Source organism: Penicillium vulpinum (assembly GCF_028829585.1).
Source record: "Penicillium vulpinum strain IBT 29486 chromosome Unknown utg000001l_segment0_segment0, whole genome shotgun sequence".
Classification (NCBI taxonomy): Eukaryota; Fungi; Ascomycota; class Eurotiomycetes; order Eurotiales; family Aspergillaceae; genus Penicillium; species Penicillium vulpinum.
Window position 1 is genome coordinate 1,308,670 of NW_026643241.1, and position 26,668 is coordinate 1,335,337.

The 26,668-nt window shown below is 45.2% G+C and overlaps 4 protein-coding genes across 4 annotated transcripts; all 4 read right to left on the reverse strand.

Moving 5' to 3' along the window:
* Window positions 1–1,497: 1,497 nt before the first annotated feature.
* On the reverse strand, window positions 1,498–2,979 carry N7479_000482 (putative C6 transcription factor; the record flags this gene model as incomplete). Its single annotated transcript, XM_057248180.1, has 2 exons — window positions 1,498–1,815; window positions 1,870–2,979. The coding sequence occupies 2 exons, from the start codon at window positions 2,977–2,979 to the stop codon at window positions 1,498–1,500; spliced, it is 1,428 nt and encodes a 475-aa protein (XP_057112612.1).
* Window positions 2,980–4,090: 1,111 nt separating this feature from the next.
* Window positions 4,091–5,685, reverse strand: N7479_000483 (sugar porter family MFS transporter; the record flags this gene model as incomplete). The annotated part of the gene is made up of 3 exons (XM_057248181.1): window positions 4,091–5,034; window positions 5,124–5,573; window positions 5,637–5,685. 3 exons carry the CDS (start codon window positions 5,683–5,685, stop codon window positions 4,091–4,093), a joined length of 1,443 nt encoding a protein of 480 aa, XP_057112613.1.
* Window positions 5,686–6,568: 883 nt separating this feature from the next.
* Window positions 6,569–9,322, reverse strand: N7479_000484 (uncharacterized protein; the record flags this gene model as incomplete). The annotated part of the gene is made up of 1 exon (XM_057248182.1): window positions 6,569–9,322. One exon carries the CDS (start codon window positions 9,320–9,322, stop codon window positions 6,569–6,571), a length of 2,754 nt encoding a protein of 917 aa, XP_057112614.1.
* A 5,965-nt stretch (window positions 9,323–15,287) lies between these two features.
* On the reverse strand, window positions 15,288–15,954 carry N7479_000485 (uncharacterized protein; the record flags this gene model as incomplete). The annotated part of the gene is made up of 2 exons (XM_057248183.1): window positions 15,288–15,595; window positions 15,924–15,954. 2 exons carry the CDS (start codon window positions 15,952–15,954, stop codon window positions 15,288–15,290), a joined length of 339 nt encoding a protein of 112 aa, XP_057112615.1.
* Window positions 15,955–26,668: the final 10,714 nt, after the last annotated feature.

Genomic DNA, 26,668 nt, shown 5'->3' on the forward strand with positions numbered 1-26,668 from the left:
ATGCCCCTTCGCAGGAGGTGCACTCCGCTGCATTCGTTTGATGTTTTTACTATGTATGGGTTTGTGGGTTTACAACATCCGGGAATAGGATGATTCCACTCTTTACAAATCAGCCTCTGTATTTACTCTTGGGAGAACCCCAACTCGGCGTTTGACTTCAAGTTTTTGCTTCAGCTGGATGAAGCGCCTGCATAGTCATACGCAACTAGTTAGACTGCAACAGGTGAATTGAACTTTGATTGATTGATTGATTGATATTTCAATCCATAGAAGGTATCCTTCAGCCTATAGAGAACATTTCCGGCAAAATAATAACCTAACAAATATATACTAGTTACCGTTCAGATACTCTATCTCAAATTATCTACTCTGCTATTGGCTGTCTCAAAGCCTCTCTTCCAAATTAGTGAGATAAACTATTCCACTATTACCCTATCCCCAACGGGCTCACAAAGCTAACAAGGTTACAGTGGCTAACACACAGCCAATTCCTACCCCCGGCGAGGAGCAGCTAGAGCTCCTCGCAAGTATGCAAGCCCGCGAGGAAATTTTTGACCGTGCGTGTGCAATTATAGGTTCGATGCAAGTCCTAATCACCGTACCACACCCTTACCCATCGTCGATAGTTAACCTCCTTTGCGAATTAGAGGAGGAAATGTCTGAGCTACTGCGAGAAATCTTTGAGTTGGGCAAAGAGGAAGAATTTGAGCTCTTTCTGACGGGCTCTATCTGGGGTCACGTCCAGTGAGCAAGCAATCAATCAATTCATCAAAGTTCAATCAACCAGCTGCACCAAAACTAGTTTCGTTACCTTTATGTATGAGTAAAATCAAACTTAAATTTCGCAGAGCTTTCATGAGAGATTTCTTATTCTCAAAAATAACAGAATGTGAGACTTGATGACGCCCAGAAAGTTCCTCACCTCTAGCAAACTCTAAGACGCAGTGTTCACCTCGGGTAAAATGCCGGGCATCGCCTGGAAACATAAGATTCTGTTGGACATTTTTACTGGCTCCATGCGATATAGCTGTACCATCTACAAGTCACTTGGTACCTATATTTGGTACTTTCCAGCGTTCCGCATTTGGAGCTTTACAATCGTAGAAAGCCACGATGTCATCCGATGCCCCCGAGTTATGTTTCAGCTATAAAAGAATCGTAGCACAAGACCTCCTACGAGGTTGAAGGTCTAAGAGGGTGAGCTTTGGCAACAGAAAATCTGAACGGAAATTCATTCTGCTATTTGTCGATTTATAGAGCTACGTATCCTCCGAGCTGTAACAATTAAAGATGCAGGTACATATTGGCTGCACATGCAAATCTGTAGGATCTTGTGGTCCGCTTGAGGTTTTATAGCCTGCCCATCCAGAGGTACATTGTTGACTTTGTAACTTCCATTGCTAGGCAAATTTCAAGACTTCCGCTAAAGAATATCGGGGGTAACATTAATTGAAATTAACGTCGCAATATTAGGGGTATTCGTATATTTCTTGGGATTCATTCAAGCAACCAGTCAATCGCATGACTAACAAGAGCCTCGCTGGTCACTTGTTGATCATGTAGCAAATCAGAGAGATCATTCATATCAGGACCAGTCTCCACATTGTTGACAGAGTCGGACGCAGGAGCCTTTGCACATATATTACTCGCTGTGGTGGTCTCTGGATCCAAACCAGACGGCTGCATCGTGCAAGTTTTGCGCTCAGAGATATAGGACGAATGCTCGGTCAGAAAGCGGGCCATCCAATTATCCAGCACAAATGGGTCTGATATGGAATCTCGACAGGAGTTCTGAAACTCTCGAAGGCGTGCCAGCTATTCGCATTGTCAGTCGTATTCCGTAGAACAGGTTGAAAAAAAAGGACCCACAGAGTGATCGACCACAGGCCAATATGATTTGATATCCATCAAGTATTTGAAGTTCGAAAGTAACCATTGTCGTGCGACGGAAAGTTGTTCGGGTTTATCACTAGAGAGCAAAGTGTGGAGGTGAACACAAGAGCTTATCACAGCGATATGTCCATAGATGAAACAATTCAAATCGCAACCTTCGATGTCTGTACTATGCTGTAGAATTTTGGATATTGTATTTGCATGGTGTTTGCATTGGGCGGCTTTTTCTGCAAGCTTTATATTATGCCGATTCCTGCGAGCATCGAGAAAAGGGAAAAAGAGCATTTGGCGAAAGTGGTGGTAGCCAATATGCATTGCGAGGAACGTCCGACCAAGCCGTTTCTCGGCAGAGGACATGATATTTTCTGTGGAATACTTTAGACTTGCGGGCAGACTTTCCTCCCATTGGTCAAGATAGGATTCCAGCACAGCGGCTTCTTGGCAATAATCAGCGAAAGGAACCAATCCTTGACTCATCCGTCGTAGGAGCCCACTGGTCTTGTTAAATATACCAAGTGTCTTTGCCATATAAGCCCACATATTGTAGGGAGATACAGGATAGACCGGTGATCCTGGTGCTAGGCTTGGATCGAGACTCTGGAACGCCATGTCATCAAATTGCAGAGTATCCACATGTGGGCCATGGTTCAAGAATACAGGCTCGGTTGAAATATCTGTTGCTGACCAGGCACTACCAATATCCACAGAAAGCCATGTACGACGATACTCTTCTTGATGCAGGGGACTGAGACTGTCATCCTTGGTCGCATCCCAGAGTGACAAGGTTTCTGCGTGTAGCCGAGCGAGGCCGATATACACGTGCTTTGCTTTCGTGTCACCTTCCCCGCCATAGTAGTACCCAATCAAAACCATGGCTTGCATAGATTCCAAGCTTGGAAGGATGATAGCCTGTTGAGCGAGACGCACAGCTTCGGTGATATAAACGTTGCCCCGCAAGCCTCGGGGGATGCCATCAAAGACAGGGTCGTCAGAAAACCTAGCAGCAAGTGCACACATGGCATAAATGTGCATCATAGAAGCTGTGCCATCGTTGAATTGCTGCATGAACTTGGCTTCGTGGATCATGGTATGAATCACATTGTGGATGAAGCGAAAGTAAAGGCGAGCCAGATCATGAAAAATCACACAAGTGTCTTGGACTTTCGTCTCCTGGAGACTGTTTGACGACCTGGATACCACAAGAGAATTATCGAGACCGCATGGAATGGAGAGAGAGTGGCATAGAGTACAACCACGCCCATCACCTACTGGATTGCACCGCCTTTTGCGCATGCTAAAATTTCATGTTTAGTATCACCTTGAGGATAAATGAGCTATAACCTACCGGCAGTTGACGCAGGCTCCAGCTCGTGCCCTCTTGGTGAAGGTTCCAGTCATAATGACAGAGAAGAAAGCAGGTGTACTTGTACATGGACATGAGTAGCGCTCAGCTCTCATAGGGTGAGATTCTGCCCAGGTGGAGGTGGTGGTAAGGGCGGTCAGCAGCGACAGAATGGAAGCTAGGCCGTCGCATCAGTCTGTGTTGTCCACTCTCACTCTTTTCCACTATCACCAGTTGTAGCATAGAATTTCCACCAGACCCATCCCCTTTTGAGGACACATGACTACCGTGATTTGCAACGACGATGTATGAAGTATATACACTATCATAGTATGATGATTGAATTAAGCAAAAAAAAAAAGGGGTGCACAAATCCACCTCCACAAAGCCAACACCAGTATTGGAGCCTCAGTGGTGTGAGGAGACCCACAGCTCCAGGTTAAGGACCAGAGCGTACAATTTCCCCGCTACCAGAGCTATGACGTGCTCCCCATTACTAAGGGCCATATACTGGGTAACTGAGACGGATTTGTGCAATGGATTATTTTTTCACATGTCTATGTAGGGCCTCCTTCCCAATTGGGACGAAACTACTCAGAGTTCAACTCCTCCACGGGGATTACTTTTATTTTATTAACACTACAGTACATCTAGCAAGTCCCTTGGTATGCAGAAAGCCACATCACCGTACCAGTCACTCATTATTTTCCTACTTCGTCCAATTGACTAAATTGATACGTGAGATTTTTCCCCTTTAACATTTTCCCTTAGGAAGAAGAACTCAACTTAAATGTGCTTGTTTAGCACTCAGACATCATCCTAGGAATTATGCCATATCGCGAATAATTATGTACATCACTTGCTCGTATCCTCCACCATGACCGCCTCGATTTGCTTCTTCTCATTTTCGACATCCATAGGTAAATCATCACCAAACAGCGAATCCATCTGCTCCAGAGTCTTGCCCTGTGTCTCAGGGAAGAAGAAGATGTAGGATACCATAGCAATCAGGTTGAAGACAAAAAAGACATAGAAGTAAGAGAAACCAATTGAAGACAAAGCAGTCGGCGAGGCCTGGGCGAGGACAAGGTTGAGAGTCCAGTTAGTAAAGGTGGTAATCGAATTACCCTGGTTACGGATATCGACAGGGAAGATCTCAGCGGGATAGACCCAAGAAATGATCCCAACGAAGGTATAAAAGAAACTGAACACGAAATTCATAGCTACCATTGCCCGGAGCTGGTTCGAGTTGTTATCGTCCCAGTGTTGGGACATGGCAGCATTGCACACTAGTGCGCCAGCCATTCCTGCAGCAGAGAAGATGAGGGGCTTGATACGGCCCACGCGCTCCAGTGCCCATAGACCTCCAGTGCAGTAGACGATGGACAGGGCGCCAGAGATTCCGATGATCATAAGAGACATTTGCGTGTCGAATCCGAGGGTGTCATAGATGCGAGTTCCGTAGTAGTTGATGACGTTGATTCCGGACAGGACACCAAAGGACTGCACGCCACAGCCGAGGATGAGACGGCGGCGCCAAGAAGGCTTGCGCAGGATTGAGGTCAAGGAGATCTTCGTATGCATGCGCTCGGCCTGGATAGTCTCCCGGATTTCCTGTAACTCGAGTTCGATGTACTGTGCTGTTTCTGCTGTGCCGTCACCGTGTAGGTTCTGGAGTGCAACGAGGGCTTCCTCGTGGCGATCCTTTTCCATCAGCCAACGCGGGGATTCGTTCAAGAAGAGGATTCCGCTGACGAGGGCGATGCCGGGTACACATTGGAAAGCGAGAGGGAATCGCCCTGGAAAGCATATATCAGTATCAAGCAAAGAAAAACATGACCCATAAAGTCGCCTTCGACTCAAGCCCAGGTTTGAAGAGTCCACTTACACTGGAAGGCAGTCTGATTGAATGAACATCCATAGCCCAGCCACTGAGCAACAAGGAATCCCCAACTTAACATCCACTGCAGCAGACCAGACATCATACCACGAGATGAAGCCTCGGCGATCTCACCAGCATACATTGGGATGACAGAAGTAAGCATGCCAACCGCAACACCAGCAATGAAGCGGCCAATAATCAGCATGGGCAAATTGATAGCACCAGCCTGCAAAGCACACCCAAAGGTCGATATGACAGAGCCAGTAAAGACAGACCACTTGCGGCCCAGTCGATCACCAGTGAAGATGTTGATGATTGTGCCCAGGATGGCGCCGCCTTGGAATGCAGACACGATGCCACCGGTCACGGTGTCGCTGGGGTCAGAGAAATACTTGATGAATTCGGTTTGGCCGATGGTCGATGTGATGATACCACTGTCATAGCCGAAGAGGAATCCTAAGACAGAGTTTTAGTCTGTGAGTGCTTTTCTGTGGAACTGACCCGATGTGCAATGCGTACCTCCAGTAGCCAGGAACACGGCCGTCAGCAAAGTCTTGAGTTTGACCATGTTGTTGAGAGTGATACGCAATTCGTCTGCGAAATAATAACCAAAAAAATGACACACTTCAGACAGATTCTGATCGTATACCCCGTGGGGATACCCCAGGCATATTATATAGAGATTGGGGGAATGAGGGGACTAGATCATAGACGAGCTAGTCCTCTTTTGTCGCCCTCCGTTAGTTTCGAGGAGCTCGGGGAGGGCTTGCGTGGCGTGGTATAGAGAAACAAAACAAAAAGCGGAGAACTTCGGTCTGATCTTCCCCGAAGAATCGAGCCATGTTAGCTAGATTAGCTCATGATCTGTAAATCGGTAATAATAGTTTCCTGTAAGTCTCGGTTGGGTTTTACCCCGTTGGAGGGGAACTGGTGGATACTGAATGCAGCCAAACCCTAATTGCAGCCTAACGGGGTTTCTAAACCGGCGAGGAGTCTTGGCGTTCGATGTTGTGCAGAATCCGATTTTCGCATAAAATTTTATTTTGAGGCCCCCCATACACACGGCAGAATACAGCTTAAAAAAGTGGAATACTATAGGGTTATGTCAATACCTAGTACGGAGTAGGACTGATAGAATTACAGTAGCCACGTGGACGGTTTTAGGCCTTGCCACACGTGGATATTTGAAGTGGAGTTATAAAATCGAGGCGGACTAGGCCTAATTAGGTACCCTCAGCGCTCCTGTCCACAGGTTATCTATGGTGTTATCTGAACGAATCAATCTGGGAGCGCGAATTTTTCAAAATTATCAACGTGTACAGAAAAAACCTATAGTCGATTATACTCTCACAGGGAAAAAATGGTTATCTCGTGGCTTTGAAGAATGGCAAAATCTTAAGTTACAACATCGCCCGGTATGTCTCTAGAACCTCTATATTTCTATGTATTGCCTATAACTGAATAAATACATTGTAAAGTCCATGGCTGAGCTCCAACTCTTTCCCTTCGATAAATTTGCGTGCGTCTGTTCCACGGCCGACCTCAACCTGTTTCATACCAAGCGGGAGCTTGACGGTAGCAATAGTCCCAAATGGCACCTGAACGTCCAATTTTACCGAATTACCTCCCGTGCAGGTGTATTCAATCGAAATCATGCCGTAAGGAGAATCGACAGATCCCTTAATATGGCCAAACTCAGATTCATAAGGAGGATCAATCAGGAAAGTACGGTATGCCTCCGAAATAGGCTTCAGCCCAAGCACGGCAGCGTAGAACCACTCGTAGATTGTGCCCAGCATGTCATGACACTTGCTGCGACATTCATCTTGCCAGAACTCCAGCAGCGTTGTCTCTCCACGGCGCAGGAAACGCATGTATGAAGGGTGCTCCTCCTGTCTGGCCATTTGCAGAACGAGATCCGGTCGCTTGGCATCAGCGAGTGTGTTAAAAAGGAAGCGTAGTCCGATTTCACCAGCGCGGATCTTGCCATCGGCGACATCGTCCAAGAAAGCGGACATTACGTCGCTGTGGTGCTTGGCGGGTACGAGGCCAAATTGCAAAGCCATTGCTTGGGCGATTGCGTCGCGGTCCCTTTCTGGGTAGTTGTCGAGCGATGTGTAATAGGCATAGGGTCGGGACGGGTCATCAGTCACCAGGAGATGTTTATTGTAGGTGTCATAGATACGAGAAGACCACTGCTTGAACTTCTCGGCTTCTTCAAGCTTGCCGAGCTCGCGAGCCATCATTTCAACGCATTGGAGGCAGCGATAGTAGATGGCTGTCTCGATGTTTGCTTGGTTGTTGCCAAAGGCGATACCCCGACCCCAATCACCCAGTCCGTGCTCAATCAGACCACCCTTGCGCTCTTTGGTCTGCATGTATTCCATATATCGAACTGCAGCGGGATATACCTTGGGGATGACGTGTGTGGACCCATAGTATTGTCGCAGGATATCGGGAAGCAGACACAGCGCACAGCCCCACGTGATGGTGTCATGCAGAGGGCCACACATATAGCGAATCTCCGGCGCCATTGTTGGAACGAGACCACTAGGCTCCTGGCTGTCCAGGATGTCATCAAGGATTTTGGTGTACAAGCTCTCCATGTCGCGGATGTATTGTGTAGCCGGAGCAAGAAGATGAGTGACTTCAAGCCAACCAAACTTCTCGATCTGTGGGCAATCGGTGTGGTAACTGAAGAGGTTGCTGCTAAATGACCAGTATAGGGCGTTCAGCAACGAGTTGACATCCTCTTTGTCGGTTGTCATAGTTCCGAGCTTTCTAGCCGCTGAGGAGATGTGGCGACCAACTGCAGAATGAATAATGGGCAATCCGTCACCGGCATCCAAGGACACACCCTCTACTTGGATGTATCTAGCACTAGTGAAACTGAAGTCTGGCTCCCAGATCTCAGGCTGGCCAGTGCCAGACAACACAACTTTTGAAAAGACGCCTGTCTCGAATTCCTTGAACAGAGGATCGGGCATCAAGACAGTGCCATCTTCTCTGACAGTCTCTGAGTATCGAACAACAATTTCTGAGCCAGCAGCGCCTTCGACGGCGAGTTTGACCATGATCGATGAATTCTGGCCCAGGTCGTAACAAACAACCCCCTTCTTAGGGCTATGAACCTTTACCGGCTCGAAGGTTTCATGCAGCACAACTGGAGGCTGGGTTTGATAATAAAGATGGCCTCTCGGCCCAGTGAGAGGCTTTACTGGGGCCCATTCTGTATCATCAAAGCTGGCAGAGTCCCAGCCTGCAGGGTAGAGACGTCGATCATGGTTCTCAGAGGCATAGATATTAGCCAGTGTGGTCGCACTCTTCCTCACTTTCCAAGACGCATCAGAGGTGAGCACGATGTGCTCGTCGTCCTCGTAGAAAAGATGCAATTCACCGAAGAAGCAAAGCTCATTGCCGTACCGAACGTATGTATTATCTTCGTACATGGGCCAGAAGAAGCGGTCATCGCCACCTTTGTCTCCAGCGTAGAAGCCGTTGCCCAGATGAACGCCCAGGGCATTTTGCCCTGCATGAAGATGGTCTGACACATCGTAGGATGTAAACTGGACACGGCGGTGGTAATTGGTCCAGCCTGGATCAAGGCGGTGGTCAGAAGCCGGCTGACCATTGACCGACATATTGAAATGGCCCAGTCCCGATGCGAACAAGATAGCCCGAGCTGGCTTCCGGGCCAGCTCAAAGGACTTCCTGAGATAAATGGGCTTGTCGCCGCCATCACCGATCCAAACCGCTTTCCAGCGATTTGCCTCGTCTTCGAACCAAGACTTGAAAATCAGACTGGTGTGAGGCATGTATGTCTGGTTCATACTGTACGGCGGCAGAAGATGAGATCGCGGGTAAGCAGTGAAGAAGTGGTTTATTGGGCCATGGTGGGCATTGTTGTTCTGATCCCACACAGTGATTCTCCAGAAATGACTGGTAGTGGATTGGAAGCCGTTAGACGGCTTGCAGAGGATGTTTCTCTGTTCACTGCTCTCAACACGCTGGGAGTCCCAGACCAATTTGGAAGAGTCTGAGTTATCTGATTCGAGATGTGTGGCATCAGTTGTCACCACAATGCGATAAGCGACTTGAGTCGCATCTTGGTCCTTGCTCTCAATTGCCCAGTAGAAGCGGATCTCATCAGCGTCGATTCCGAGGATCTCATGGAAACCATGAATGCCACAGCGAGAAATCTGCATGGTGTACCGTTGTTTCTGAGATTTGAAGTGAGTAAATTTAATTTGAAAACTCAATATCAAAATGTTCAAACCCGTCAAGAATAATCACATGTTTAAAACGCCACCACTGGCCAAAACCATCTAGATATCCGAACTGGGGGGAAGGCAATGCAATACTCGGTGTCATTTACACCGAGCAACCTCGCGAATACTCCAGAGTTTTCAACCACATGAGACACCTGGACGGTCCCATGGGGAGAGATGCGAAAAGGTCACCCGAACCATGGAAGTGGAGGCCGCTAGTATGGCGGCGAACTACCAATCAGACACCGAAAACACCGCCGGTGTGGGGTAGCTGCATAAATTCGAATCCCGAACGCTAGCGCGGCCCCGCCTCGCTAGGAAAATATCGGCATTCCGCGCTCGGCCTATGATCTCGGCAGTCACTCTCGAGTTATCATCATCAAATATTATACATAGAGGGGTGATTTTCCACGGTCTATACTTGTCTATTTCTTCCGTGTATCTAAAAAAAAAAAAAAAAAGGAGAGGGAAATATCAGAAACAAAAGAACATCTCACAAGGAGTATTGAATAACACTGCCAAAAACACTTACACCGCAAAACGACATCACAAGCCCGTAGAAGCATCTGACTATTCTGTGCGTGAAAATGGAAGTGCTCTGATGTTGCTACTGCCTCTATCTACCCCACGTCTCCGTATTCTAGAGACATAGCAAAAAGTCTGACTCGCATGACTTCGTTGTACCTGCTGCATCGAATATTCTTATCACGTTTAAACTTCATACAGACAACTCATAATATAACACGATTCGTTTGGTCATGCTTTTTCTAGTGAAAATATATATTTATATTGGAAATATATTCTCATTCAGGTCGCCCGTACGTCCTGTTCATGTAATATATATAATTAGTTGATGATTTCAACCAACGATATCGTGCACAAGTTCAAGCTTTCCTGGTTATTGAAATATGTTAGATCATTCATTCAGTACCATTGAGTTTCTACGTGATTGATAATTTATACACTTAAGATCGATGCACTGTCCATGCAGCACCAGGATTGTGTGCAATAGCTCTAGCCGCTCTGGGGAAGAGGATAGATAACTTTCGAGGGACAGAGGATTCGAACCAGGTTGCGAAATATGATAAGTTAACTTCATTTGACAGGAGAATTCATGCGCTCAGAATAGTTTGCTCCATAAAACCATTTCTTATTTCTGGGGTTATTCTTCCGCACAACGGAGAGAATTCCGGCTACATTTCGTTCACAAATCCAGCAGAGAAGCAAAGGAAAAAGCCAGAGAATCTCTCAATGATGGAGTCAGACTTTCAGAGGAGCTTCGGCCATAAAACTGCCCGCGGGGAAGTCTCCCGTCGACATCTTCATCGACTGTCCAGCGTAAAGACAATCAAGGGAAGATTTTAGATGGGAAGATTTCAGCAATTGCCAAGACCTATTACGCCCAAGGGGTTGATTGTTGCGAGAACAAACTTAACGTGTAGAAAATTGTAGAGCTGATGTAGTCGGAATTGCGCGTTTGTCTAGAGGCGAATGGAAGTTACTTCGGCCGGTGCTTTGGCTTCGTCTGCCGAGCTCATATCTTGATCCTCTCGTCAATTATGAAATGGCTAGCCTAACTGCCCTTGATCTTCGCTTCAAATACACAACAATCATGTTTCCCTTCGGCCCGTATACTTAGCATATAGTGTAGGAGAAATTGAAATTGAAATTGAAGTTCATAGTTGTAGAAAGTTCGGGTCGTAGGATACTAGTAGGCATGACAGGGCTAGCATCGGGGAAATAGCTATAGAGCTTAGAGGTAAAGCCCCTTCAACATTTGATACTTGTTAGGAAAGCACACATTTGAGACGCAATGAGCAGGATAATGACAATCGACATACCACGAAAGTTGCATGATATGGCATCATATTTGCATAGTTACTAGGAATGATGATAAATCTGGCACCCCCGACGCTAGCAATTTGAACCAACCTAAAATTTCGTATCACAGCAGTGGAATGAATAGTTTTAGTAGATTGTGCGATTAATATTGCTCATGCGCAAAAGGGTCAGACCTTGTGTTATTCTCGGATAGGGCGATGATAGAGAAATAGTGAGAATATTGACAAAGGGAGAAAAAAGAAGTGGCGCGGAAAATATTAAATAAAAATGCCCACAAACCGGAACAGTTTCTCCAGGAAGAAGCAACTGTCACCATAGAAAGGAAAGACCCCGGCTATTAAGGTCAAGCTCAACCAATGCTTGCGTACATATATGTAGTAACAAGGACTCCTCTAAGCACCCGTATTCCCTCAACATGAGACAGAGACGTAGAATATTTAGAGACTGAGCCATTTTTGTGCTTTTGATAGTTTTGCTTGCACGTTGAGTTGGGAGTAAAATCCAAAATTCAAAGTAACCACTGTTGGTTAAGTCCGGCTCATAGGACTTGGGAACCTTAGATTTCATTGTTGGAGTCGCGAGATCAATCGAGAATCTGGGAGTTTTCAAAGGAGGAACGCGGAAAACCGGTGTAGGGGCCCGGGGGTGTTTGTTTTGCGCAAAAGGCTATACTGATCAGTTGTTATATTTTGTCAAAGACAGTCTTAATTTCTGGGGTTACTATGAAGAGAATCTGAGCTATCTCCAGCTCGTGTGAGTTCAAGGGATACTTATATGGCTGTATTGCCCCACACCATCAGTCTGAGTGAGTCTAGAGGTTTTCTTCGTGAACTTATAAAGTGCGGGAGAAGATTTACAAAAAGCTCATGACCTCCAAAATACGAAATATAAGGGCTTGCTTGCTTAGTTTTGTTTAAATTAGACTTCCGAAAATCCGAAAATGTTGAATATCGAGAAGAAGATAATCATTTCGAGGGGGTTTCAACAAGTACCTCGTAGAGGAGATAGACTTCACGGAGTGAGACAAACTGTGTTAGAGTAATATCGGATTTTGTATGACAATTTCGGGATACAACGCGTGTTGTATTGTTACAACAGCAACTTGAATGGTTTTAGCCGAAGATCTTCGAAGGTTCCAAGCTTTCTTCAAGGTTGTAGTATACAGGCACACGTGATGCGTGTCCACGTGTGGAAAGTGGGGATTGCACAACATACGGGACGGGCCGTTGCGACAACCTTAACCATAAATTCACGAATCACTATCGCTTGGAGGAACGTGCTCTGAGTCAACAACCGTATCCTTATAATCTATCGGGAAGAGAGGCAAGGGAAATATCGATACTATTGATATAACGGACTTAGGCGAAAGACGGGAAAAGGGAGAAGGGAAACTACATACGCTGTGTCAGGCGGCGGCCGATACGCTAACAGATTTATCTTACTAGAAAAAGAGTGGAAATTGCAGCTGAAGCTCGATAAATTCCGGCAGGGTAGAAAATAATCTTCTGGGCACGGTATTGCGTCCAAACATATCTTTGTGGACTATAGCCAGAGTCCGGTATAATTGACAATGAAATAAGACTCATAGTGGCTAGTAGGCAAAAGATTTCTATAGAAACAAAATACAACAGAGATTCCAGAATATCTATACATATACCGTAGTTTCCAGAATCCCTGTAGTAAAGATTCGCAAATAAAATACGGCCCTCTTATACCAGCCAGAGCTAGGGTGGCTTGGAACAGCAAAAGTGTCTGAAGAGAATGCATTGTGCTTTACTCCGATATAAAGCGCCACGGCCAGAAATCCAACTCCTTCATTTAAATTATTGGCTAGGCTTATGAGGGCAGGCTTGCTTCAAGAAGGTGAGGACCAAAGTTCTCGCTGAACTCAATGATTGTGTTTAAAGGATTTCCGAGTTTACTCCATGTAGCAACAAAAGGGAGACCCCGAAGATCCGCCAACAAGCCACATAACTTTAAGACACAAGGCTTACAGATTGAGACAGGTTAATATGGAAATCAGTGAAATAGGCGATATAAGCGAACCGCCGACGGTATCTCTGCACAAATTGAGGACTAAAACCTTTGCTTTGGTTCATGATTGTATTCACAGAGTTTCCGAGGTTGCTGCACGAAGGAAGAAAGACAAGAATTACCAAGCTTCGAAGCACATGAGATTTGCAAACTTCCAACAAGAGTAGGTCAAAGTGCTCCTCGACTAGGAGACCGGCCATTTGATTGAGGAGAAACATGCAAATCTCAAGAGCCCACATGATACCGATTTCTGGAGCTTGATTGGTTTCAACGAATCGGTGCATTAACTCGCATACAGTGGACATGATATGACATCAGCCCGCTCGCGTGGCCTGGCGTTCTCCCAGCTTGAGCTGCTCGCTGTTGAGACTATCGATTGTCTGGTTTTCCGTCATTTGGTCCTTGTTAGCTGTGTTTAGCAACCGGCATAGAATGGAGTGATGGCAGGGGTGTGTCTCACTTGTTTCTTCGCTAGTGTTATTTTCAAAGTTGCAAGAAAATGGAACAAGAGAAAGGAGAAAGAGAAAATAAATAGAGAGGGTACTAAATGGGTAGTAACTGCTATAAGAAAAGAGCTGCAGCGATTCTCACCGTAAGGAAGGTTCAACTCAGTGAAGCCTATCTAACTTCGGCTTGGTAGGAATAGTTATAAATAAAGCCTAATATCATATTTTTTTTCGTCAAGATATATAGGCATAGTTGATAGATATATAAAAGATCAGGCCTTACTAAACGTAAACTAGAACTTGATAACAGGGGGATTGAAAATATTTTCATAAACGGCTATATAAAATTTGATGATTTATACCAACTTAGTTGGGATAGTTATAGCCTACTAAATGACCCGTGCTGCCTCAGATCGCTGAAATGAACCGTTGGCAACTGGAAGATTAGCACACTATAATAAACCTGCTAAAGAGAGGCAGTTTGGGTATAACGTATATTCTAATGCACAAAAGGCAAAGACAGAAACCGAAGATTAGGAGGTGAAATTTTGGTCCATTCCTGGATCGATTCACATTATATTTGAACTATTTTAGTAGAGATTTTGAGTTTAAGTTTCTTTTGCATACTTATATTATCAATTGCCTTGGAAATTCTATCTCTACCCTCAACGAACCCCGACTGAGAATAGAGTTTTTACTTGTGTGCAAGGAGGAAGGCTTCTTAAACAGCCAGCAAGCTAGCTGTGAGAAATATCTTCCTTGGGTGGACAGAAGACAAAGATTTCTGATACTAGCCTGACCCAATCACTGACGGTACCCAGAGGAGATACACCCCGATAGTACACCCAAGTGCAATGTCCGTTGTATACCAGGCTCCTCATGAAAATGCGGAAATAGCTCGACAAAGTGGGAGTGAAGGATAAGGATTACGATAAGCTCGTATCCAACCCGCAGGCCATCCGCTACGGGGCCAACTTTATACACCGAACAGGTCTCCTCCAACAGTCTCAACACGTGGGAATCGAGGAGGACGATGACGACAAACCGACAGGCCTTGCGGCAATGGAGCTAGGTGTGGAAGACGATGGGTATCAGCCAATGACGAAAACGAAGCTGGGAAGCGAGAAGCTCAGCCAGAGTCGACGAGCATGCCAGGCAACTGATCATGAACAATACACCACCAATTGCAACCGGAACGGGGGGGGGGGGGGGGGGGAACAGGGAGGATGAGAGAGAGTGGGAGAGAGAGAGAGAGTGGGAGAGAGAGAGAGAGAGAGAGATAGGAGGCGGAAGGCGGAGGGCGGAGGGTGCACTCCGCCGCATTCATTATATATAACTTTCCTTGTGTATGGGTTTGTAGGTTTACAACATACGGGAATGGGCTGATTCCACACTCTTTACAAATCAGCCTCTGTATTTACTTCCGCGAGTGCTCCCAACTCGGCGTTTGGCTTCGAGTTCTTGCTTCAGCTGGATGAAGCGCCTGCATAGTCATACGCAACTAGTTAGACTGCAACAGGTTAATTGAACTTTGATTGATTGATTGATTGATAGTACACCCAAGTGTCTGATATCTCATATCAGAGGTCTTCCCAGAGTGAAATTTCTAGTTCGAGATCTTCTTTTGCCTCAGCCTGTAGCATATAAATCTGGTCGACGAGTTCGCTGACTCTCATCATAGTTGTCAATAGCATTCCTACAGGAGGAAGCTGGTCGCCATCGACCGTTTGGATCATCGCAAGTTGAATGAAGATTATCATGCTGTACGCTTTGTTTAGAATAAAACCAAGAGCTGTACATCGCTGATTGAATCCAACGCGTAGTTGGGTGAGGTCCTCTAGCTTTTGATCGCTAAGTGACCGTATAGGACGGGGATCGGCCACTTTCACTTGTCAGCGTTATATTCGAAACTGCGAGAATTGAGCGGATGGTTTGTCTCTCACTCTTTTTAGCATTGATTTTGTAACTAGAAAGTACGAAGGATTTGTTAGTTCATTATACCATAGAAAATCTAGTTTATAAGCCAAATGGTCATACCCTTTGCGGTTGAAGTTTCGTACCAAAAGTCAAGAGGTGTGGATAAGAAAGAACGAAAATGAGAAAATTTTCAGGAGGGGTATTAAATATTATTTCCTACGACAACAGGTGCCGTTGGAAGGAAGGCACAACTCTGACTTCAAGGTGAGAGCTATGGGTGTAAGATGGGTTAATCATACTCAGTCCCTGCGTAGTCGCCTGAGATGTCATGTCGCACTATATATATCGGAGCCTGGAATATATGAGCGTAATGCTCGGATATAGTGGTCTTTTTGGGCCTAGTGTGTGACTCGCCAGTCCAGGGGCAGGTTATATCATGAGGGTACAATAATCAGTAACCATGACTTTCAATATTAGGATACTTCAAAGTTAGGTATATACCCCTATACCAGCATATATACAGAGTTCGCTACGATTGATAGTGAAGTGATATTTGGAAGAGGGCTAATTGATGAATGATGTCAGTAAAAATTAAGAGGACTGCGTGATTTCAAAATGTCTAGTTATATAATTCACGGCCTCAAGGCAAAGGCTGACAGACGAAACACTTAAAAATGCAATTCGATCGCCTTCCCCCCCCAAAGTAAAGTGTTTTAGGAGTAACAGAGTGGCCTCTAGTAGGAAAAAACGCTGAAGGTAGATCTATTCTTCTTCATGTCGATATAGAGAAGCGAGGTATTCCTGTTTCAAAGATGAGAAATCTATAAATGCAATGCCCCTGCTCCCCCTCCAGCTTCCAGCGGTAACAAAGTTGCTTCTAGCAGCAGAAACACCAAAGGGGAACTGGCACTGCCGCAGGCTGATATAGAGAGCCACTGTTAAAATTATCCCAATTAAGGACGAAGGTCTGCGAGTAAAGAGAAGTTTTACCACCCAAGACCCTCCACTCTGCGTTATGTGGAATGTTGTTTTCATGAAGTTCTACATTGAAACACTTGTATTTTCTTTTTTCATTTTGTTGATGATACCGTGTACAAAAGCCGATCTACTTCCCCAAAAGCTCACACTCTAGTCCAGACCTAGCGTGTGCCCAGTGGGAATCGACAAACTAGTGGCAGGCGATTCAGACTAATCACTGCATCTCGATAGCGTTATGAATAATCTGACCTGTCACCAAGTCTCCAACTCAATCTAGGCAAGTTGGCGCCAGATCGCTCGTCCGTGAGCATGATCCCTTAACTCCTCAGCCTGAACATCATGCATCTATTGAATAGCACCCCTATCCGCAGTTCTAGATCCCAAAAGATACCCACTCCAGGTGCTTGTTGGCTGTTGCAGTTTACCAGCATGCGAGCGAACTGAATCGCGTCAAAGGCTTCTTCAATAATCGTCGCGCGACGGTGGACTCGTCTCCTGCGTCGAAGGCTCAGTCCGGTAAGATGATCTAGCGCCCTACTATCAGGGGCTAGGATTGGTCGTTGATCGGCCACTGTCCTTTGTTAGCTTCATGTTCAAAACGGGGTTGCATTCACGTGGTTTATCTCACTAATTGGTAAGGAGTGCGGTTTTGGGATCTTGATGTTCGGGATTGCTTGTGAGAATGGATCTGTGTACGGTATGAGAATCAGTGCTAGTTGCATATATGTATCTCGTGAATCCTGCTAGTCGAGGAAAAGATCATACCTTGAAAATTTCGCTAATGGTGTTGAAATACTGAAATGAGGAAGAAAACGAAAATGAGAAGGAAATCATAAGGGAGATATTAAATAGTCATTCTTTAAGAAATCCCATTTTCACGAGGAAGATACGGCTGCCACCCCAGAGAAGGAAAGACCATACCCACTGAAGCCGACATGGATAGTACCTAATACCCGTATAGTAGCCCTTGACACGAATATACTAAGCTCCCTACTAGTTTGATACCTTCACCTCAGACTATACTCATAAGATATATATATTTCCAGTGATAATTGACCTTTGAATGATATATGATTCAGGGTTGTTGAGAATCAAAAGTAAGAGAAAAGTAACATGTGGTGATTCAAGGTTGGGAAGGTGTTGGGTAAGCCGCTCTGGCTAGGTATCATCTTGTTCATATTAGCTTTGTGGCCAGAACGGGACTCATAACAGAGTATTGAGGGAGGGGGGGTGTATCTCACTTTCTACGAGGCTTTGATAGGAGGCTTTGATAGGCTTCACTTTATATTGAGATATAGCTATATCCCTCAACCTATAGCATAGATTCAGCAAGTGAGCCTTGCATTCCGTTGTACCCTTCAGCTATAGGACCTAGGGATTATATCACTAGTGGTCGCAATATGTTGGTCAATCTTTAAATGGTAGGGGTGGGAAGGAATGAGGATGGCTACTAGCAAGAAAAAAGAGGCGATTAATTCTGCCTTCGATCGATCCCCGAAGTTTATCTTAGGATTATATTTATGGGTTATGAAAATTTCTCAATAATTCAATCGTGATGCTTTTATTTTTTGTTTCAACTACGGTATCGATAGTGAAATAAAGATAGGCCCGAGGGCCAAGAAATATTGATCGAATGATTAGGTAGATGGGTAGTTGTAGAAATAATATTGACTAGGTGGGTGCTTGATGAGAACACCACCTATATTGCCTTCACGAAGCCACCTTTCAAACATGGGACGCTGTACTGCTTCACCCATCAACTTAATTTACCTGACGATAAATTTCACGCTCAATCAATCAATCAATCAAAGTTCAATTAACCTGTTGCAGTCTAACTAGTTGCGTATGACTATGCAGGTGCTTCATCTAGCTGAAGCGAGAACTCGAAGCCAAACGCTGAGTCGGGATCACTCCCGACAGTAAATACAGAGACTGACTTGTAAATAGTGTGTAATCAACCTATTCTCGCATGTAGACAGACAAACCCGAACACAAGGAAAATTATATATAATGAATGCAGCAGAGTGCACCCTCCGCCTTCCGCCTCCCTCTCTCTCTCCCCCCCCTTCTCCCTGTACCCTCCCCCCACTCCAGTTGCAATTGATAGTGTATTATCCATGGCCAGTTGCCCAGCATGTTTGTCCACTTTGGCCGAGCTTCTCGTTTCCCAGCTTTGTTTTCGTCATTGACTAACACCCACGTCTTCCACACCTAGCTCCATTGGCATAAGGCCTGTCGGTCCCTTATCGTCTCCCTCGAGTCCCACGTGTGGAAATTGTTGGAGGATACCTGTTCGGTGCATAAATTTGACCACATAGCGGTAAGATTCACTCTAAAAGGCGCGATCTGACCGCTCTTCCAGACAGAGCGCACCAATGTGCTCAACGAGCTCGGCCATTCTTCGCTCAAAATAATTCAGAACGGATATCTGCAAATTAGTGCAGTATCGAGCTCCTCTCGTGCATCCCCTGCAGTCATGCAATTATTTGTACTGCTTCCCGACGTACGCGCCGGTGGGTTTGGGCACGCCGAGTCGCGCGAAAGCGAAACGAAGTCAATTGCTCGAGCTGTACGTCATTCGGGACTGGAATGGGCCGTTGTTCGGCCACTGATTCCTGTCGGCCTTTTTTTCGACAGTTTTGCCGAAAGGGACATCGGGGGAAGGTGTGTATCTCACTAGTTGCTATCTTTTGGTTTGCTTGATCAGATCTGAAAAGTCATAACTAGGATTATTCTAAGATGGCTAGGTGGTAGGATGCCCTTCAACAAAGATCTACATACGATATGCGATCTCTCATTACGTGCCGGGCATATAATACTTGTTGTCACTACTGGAAAAGCTAAGAGACAATCTGCGGCAACCCCTGCCATAATCCGATAAGCGTCTCGCATCACTACTTGCCTAACCCTGGCCCGCCCAGTCGTCCGAAGGCGTAGCTGGGTCAGTTCTTCTGGCTGCTGATCATTCGGGGCTGGAATAAGCCGGGCACGCATGGTCCCCCACTACTATTCGCCCATGCCTCCTTTTATTTATGCAAGCAGATCCTAGGTAAGCAGTCAGGGCAATTAGTTATTTCGAGGTTACAAGTAGCAGGTAGTTTACAGATTGACAATACACACTCCTACACTTCTCTTGGTTGACTTCCTGGTTGGCTGTCCCGGTTTTCTTTGTAGGCTGTGGAAGGTATGAAACTTGGATTACGCTTGCTGAGTTGACCCGTATGCCAGGGAGCATACTGCCTTGAGCGCGCCCCTCTTCACTATGTATTAAATGCATTTTTGGGTATCAGTAGATATTGGAGTTGAATTGGTCCTACATGGGTTTAGAGTTTACCACGTATTCTGCTAATAACGGTGTTGCTACCGTAGAATCAAAAGAAACGCTTTTTAAACCGCAATATTACTAACTACGTTTTCAGGACCACATTTTTACCGTATTAAAAAACATAAGATCCCCTGCATGGTAGGATTATCGTAGAATTGACAACGCCGGTAGCTCATCACTAGCTCACTCAATCGATGTGTCTCCAGAGTCCTCGCTCGGCGGCACGGTGCTGGATCGCTTCACGACCGAGCAAAACCATTTCCTCCAGTAGCTCCAGCATTCTGGTCTCCAAATCCAGAAACACCGATATGTCGGTCCAGTAAAGGTCCTGGTTTGAGTAGATTGTAACTTCCACGCGTCGCATGATTCGATATGCCCCCCGAAGAACACGACGACGAGCGTGGATAGTCTGATTCGCTTCGCGAAGTTGGGTAAGTTTCTCCAACTGCCGGTTATTCGGCACGGGAATGGGCCGGTTATTTTCGGCCACTGTCCTTTGTGAGCTTCACGTTTCAAATCTAGTTTAGTTCAGATGGTGTATCTCACTTGTGGTCGCAGTGGGAGGGTTTTTGATAGGAGTTAGAAAAGCTTTTGTGTGATTATCTTTGCACTAGATGAGAATCAGTATTTGTTATCAACTTGTCACAGATCTCCAATGTTGCTAATCGTGGAAGGTGTCGTACCTTGAAGATTTTAGTAATGATGTTGGAAATAAGAAAATTAGGGAGAAAGAAGAAAAGAGAAGCGAAGATCAAGGGAGATATTCAATAGTCATTGGTACATTAGTATCAGAAACCGCGTCTTCACGAGGAAGGTGCCACTCCCATCCCCAAGAAAGAAGGACCGTACGTGGTGAAATCCAGTAACTTATACTCGAATCCATACAAATTATACCGGTATACTTAGGTTCCTAAGTACCGGTCCCATGCCTTTATTATAATGTATATTGATAGAATTAATATATCTCGAGTGACAATTGAGGTTTGAGTGAGATACAACAAAGTGCTGGTGAGAATCAAAAGTGAGAGATAAGTAAGATTTGATGATGCCCGGGTTGGCATGTGTTGGGTTAAGTAACAGTAGCTGATGTGAACAAATTAGCTTTGCTGTCCGAAGGGGGTCCTGAACGGATTATTGAGGGCAGGCGCCGTCTCATTTCTACGAGCCTTTGATGTCTTTTATCTCACATTGAGAGTTAGCTACATTCGTCAACCTATAGTATGAGCGAGTGAGGCTTTTGTACCCTGCAAACATTCTGCTATGACACCTAGGAATAATATCACTAGTCGTCGTAATCAGTCGGTCGATTTTTAAAAGCGTAGGGGAGGGAGTAAATGAGGAAGGCTAGTAGTAGAAAGTGGAGGCGGTTGCTCATATCTTTAAGCGACGAGAAAAGCCTATTTTAGGATTAGATCTGTGCGAAGTCCATATAAATTATAAATTTAAAAGCGGTGGCTTCAATGTTTCAAGCTTCCTACTCTGGACTACACTCAACTCATTAACTCAGTCCACCTGGCGGCAAAGTTCGCACTCAAAGGCCCGAGATTCCCTACAAAATTTTACTCATTCTTTTTTCAAAAGATAGAAAGAACATCTGCAAATCGTCCTAGTAGAGCATCAAGCTGTAGTTGAACCTTTGGACTGCAAAAGAGCCGGTGCTAATTAGCCTTTTCTCTCGTCACAAGCTGGCCACACCGGTGCTTGCGTAGTCGCCACCCGATATTGTCAGCACTTTGATATCTCCAAAACTAGACAGAGACACAGAATATATAGATATATGTATATAGCAGGATATAAGTGAAAACAAGGTGGATATTTATAGAGATCAGGCTGAGTGATGATGTGCTCGGATTTCCAAGGTTGCTCGTCGGCCGCTTTCCCATTCCTAGCTGTATTTTTTAAAAGTAGTGTTTACGAGGTGGTCTATCTGACGTGTGATAGTAGGAGAAAATTCATAGGAGCCTGAAGAATGTGAGCGTGATCACTTTTGCGCTGTAAAAAAAGCTGTGATACATAGTATCTGGCCCCGGGCGAACAGTACCCTACAATATTGTATATATAAATGTGAATAAATCTCCCCGTAAGAGGGTTCTGGTTGCAGATTGAGTAAAATTTATGTCCAACGCTTGTGCGGTGGAACGGCCTGGTCATAAACCTGTCTTCTCAACACTTCTTTCCGCTGTAAAATTCAGGCATCGTAGCGGAGAGATGTCCAGAATAAGCCAGAACTCACAGCAAAAGGATGCTTAAGTTGATATCAGAGCCAAGTAAGAGAAATCCCAAATTCACCACCTCTACGACGTTGGAGACAAAGCCAATGTGGCAAAATAACCAAGGCATTCTAAGATTTTAATGGCAACATAATGCTTTCAAGTATCAACGGAAATGCAAGAACAATCCAATAAACTAAGGTGGCGCAGAAAGCTAATCTTAAGGACTGATTTTTGAAAGGAAAACAAGCATAACTGGATTGAAAGTATCATGATCATCTGGAGTCCTTGTGTTCAGGTAGTGGCCCATTCTGCCACCGATAACACCACATTTGTAGCCGGCTTTGCGGCCACAGTGGGAATCACATCAACAATATTGTTCTCAGAGCGAGGCAGAATAGGTGGATAGATAATATTCTGATAGTATCGAAACACAAAAAGCGGAAGATACTAGTGGGATGAATCAAATGCCTGAGGCAAAATGTCAGTATTGGCCAGAGCCCACAGGAGTATCAACAAACGAGACTATACCTTCAGATCACTCCCCTCCAGATTTGGGCTTCCCATGCCCGGTCAAGCTGTGCTTCAGCTCGTAGGGAAATGGACTTTTTCAGCAGATCCAGCATTCTCTGCTCGTACTGGCAGATTTTCTGAATCTCGGCACCCTCGTAATTCTGGATGCACAGTTCCATGAGTGGTCGCACAGATCGAAGAATGCCTCTTGCCTCCCATTTTATTGCACCACAAGTACGGGCGCGACTGGTTCTTTTCAGACGCAGCCGAGTTAGAAATCAAGCTGCTGGTTATTCGGCGCTGGAATTGGCCGCTGACAAGCCACTTTCCTTCTGTCAGCTTTGCCTTTCAATGTGGTAAAGGTCTGATGGGAGGGAATGCGTCTCACTTTGAGTAAGGTTTAATGGGTGGGGATTCTCGGTATGAAAATTGATAACGGCGCTGGATCTGTGAGAAGCCAGTACTGGTTAGGCTTTTCTCTCATCGCAAACTTAGTCATAGCCAAGTGGGTGTCACTTTTATGTGTTTGGTGGAGAAGAAAGTACCAAAATCGTAGAGTCTGGAAATGATGGGGAGAGAAGAAACAAAAAGGTCAAGAAACAATATCTTAAACAGGAATCGAGACACCGCGTTTTCAGGAGGAAGGTACGACGGTCAAATATATGAACTACTAAACCGATTTGGTAGTCAGTCGCAATGCTTGGATATAGCCATAAACACATATCTTAACCCTTTCCACGTCCCTCGAAATAGGAATGATGTAGACGACTATACATATATTATACCATAGTTTATATATAGCAAATGTAGGGTGATTAAAAAATGGTGTGAATGAAAATCAAGAGGAAAGTGAGGTTTAACAGAACGTAGGGAGCTGGGTGAAATGTTTGGCTCAACACAAGGTAGGAGTCTATCATGATTTGAGATAGATATGCCATAACTCAGTTGACGCTAGCCTGAGTCCACCTATCCGCCTAGTACTCTATAACCTTTTATATTCGCAGGGCCAATGACTGTTCGTGCAGCCCGATAATTCGCCTCTCTACATTGTGCGGCATGTTCAAGACCTGGGCTATCTTGCCATATCTCTCATCGATCGCGGTCGAGGATAATAAATTCTGCCCCGGCGGTACAGGCCCAGCATCGGTTTGTATTCCAACCTCGTTAGCCTCGTGTCCGGAGAGTGCTAGGGAGTGGAACGTCGACGGATGGTGGTGCATCGGACTTTTGGACCGTTGAATGTTGTCTGATTAGACTCAGGTGGACGGCGTGATCCGTAGGTGCAATCTACAGAACGGATCCTTAGTTAGCTCCTTCGTTTATGATAAATTGGGATTATGGACTAGGGGCGTGCCATTTTGGTGGAAACTGGGAGAGTTGAAAAAGAGAAGAACACAAAATGCTGCAGGGGAATCTTGAATAGAACCCTGTACTAGACGTCACGTTCTACTAGGAAAAGGCAGTTTGGATTTTTACCCTCAGATGGTGGTGGCAAAAGAAGTGAGACCTTGACAATACCTCGATACTTGTAGTCCATCCATGCGCCTACAACATCAGCCACAGTTATTGAGCAGATAGCTAGTACGCTATAATTTGATTACAATGGTATTTGTTGGAAAGAGCAATGTCAAGCTGCCTATCATAAGAAAGTAAGAGTGAACTGAAATAACCTTCAGCCTTTGACAGCACTCTCTGCTTCTCCCTCGGATCTATTGCAGTGTATCAGGATGGCCTCAGTCTTTATGCGACATGGTTCCACACACAGCCTGTTATCCACTTATAAGCATTTGCTTAGACGTAGTATATAATACTCCCTTCCCCCAGGCGCAGAATCATCTCTATGGACCTCCATAGTATCACTAGACTTTAAGTAGAGCGGTGAAATTCTCGATCCGGTTGCAAGGGTATAACATCTGGGCCAAAACTACCCTTGATTGGAATATATTTACAGTTGACAGAGATACAGCAGATAATTTAACGACCCAAGTCCTTATTTGCGAAAATTGGTCTGAGCTGGAAATCTATTAAGTTGATATTGCACCTGCTCGAGGCAGTGCAATGTTCTCATTCAAGGTGCATAAAATACTATGGCAGGAATTTCAAAGAATTTTCTTCCTGTGCACACACGCCATCAGTCAATTGATATGGTCGAAAATGCACTCTTCCATCCACTGATAAATGATTTCTCGTGCGCACAAGGCCAGAGATGCTTCGACCAGAGCCATCATTCTTTCCTCCAGTCTGCAAAGCATTGCTCCGATTTGGGGAAAGTTTCCCGATTGACCTTCGGCCCATAGGTGGATCAGGGCTGCAGAAAGACCCATGACAAATCTGGCCTCTTGCATTAATTCATAGAAGGTGTTCTCCAGCTCGGTCCGACACGAGGTAATCTGGCTGAGCAGTTCGAGGTTCGTATCGCTAAGCGATCGAATAAGCCTGGCACCGGCCACTGTTTTTATGATATTAGATTTGTGTCTAGTGAGTGGTAGGGGACAGGATGTTAAGCAGAGAGAGTGTTTCTCACTTTTGAGAGATTCTTTTTGAGGATTAAGGTAGTTTGATGGAGTGTATCTTAAACTGAAAGCAATAGCTTCAATCTAAAAGATACGACCTCTGTCAGCTGCTTGTTTTGTTTTTGATTTCGATCATGGGATAGGGAATTGTACCTTTCGCGAATTCTCAGACAAATGAGAAAGTCAAAAGAAGAAGAAAAGGAAATGGAGATCATTGGACTAGACGATCTTAAATAGTAATTCCTACGAGAAACTGCGTTTTTACGAGGAAGGAGCGATTCTTAGTTGATACCTTCAAAAGTAGGAAGGAGTCAACATAGTGTCCCCACAATGACACTCCAGCGGTCAATAGTACGATGGACAAACAGAATTTGATAAGAAGGTGAAAGAGAACTGAAATAAAACTGAAGTTTGTGATAAATATTCGCTTCTTACATAGCTCCATTCTACAACTGGCATTAGAGTCCTGTTGGTCTTTAAGGAATATGGTTCTGCACTTAGTAGGTTGTACACTTCATGGCATTTTCTTGGGCCTAAATTATAACTGTTCCCCCAGCGCTATAATCGGCTCTACCAACTTCTATAAAATTACCAGAATCTCTACAGAACGGTAAAGTTCTCGATCCGGACACAGGTTCATAATATCTGAGCTAATTTCCTTGTTTACGGGCTTTGGGCGCTTACCTTGTATTTCATAGCTTGAGAGTTGACAGAGACAAAGCAGATATTGGAACAAACTCAGTTATTATTATTGAAATGGGCCTGAAATGGAAATATATTTGGCTCATGGTGCATCTGCTCCAGGCAGTGCCGTTGTGATATTAAGATACCTAAAATACCATAACAAGAATTCCATAAAATCAGCTTCTATGGTACATGTGCTGTTGGAAATCGAAGCCTGGGGAGGCCACGAGTCTCCGAGCCTTCGGCATATAGAGACCCAGGGCTCAACCCTCGAAATCGAAGAGCGGTCACACAGGTATAAATACAACCTCCTCAAGTAGTGGGAACAGGTTTAGTTAAGCAATCAAATTGATTTTACTGTGAAGCCCCTCAAGTGGGCTAGCCCTTTCCACACTCACTTTCCTCAACTGGTCAAGCTGCCGTTCCTTGTTCATAATTAACAACATATGCTGTCCCTTAATTTATGTTTTCCCGGATCCAGCCTTCCATCCACTGCTCGGTGATTGCTTGTGCCTGTAATGCCAGTGATTCTCCGAGCAGAGCCAGGATCCTCCCTTCCAATGTCCAAAGTATGGCTGGAATTTGAGTGGATAGTCCGGCTCGATTTTCGATAGATACGTGGACTAGGCCCGCAGGAATAACCATAATCAATTTTGTCTCTTCTATCAATTCGAGAAGGGTGTTGTCTCGCGCAACTCTGCGCTTGGTGAGCTGGGTAAGTAGCTCGAGGCCGCTATCGCTCGCCGATGAAATAGCTCTATTATCAGCCACTGTTCATATTCTATTAGATTTATGTCTGGAGGCTAGCAGGGACAGAGCGT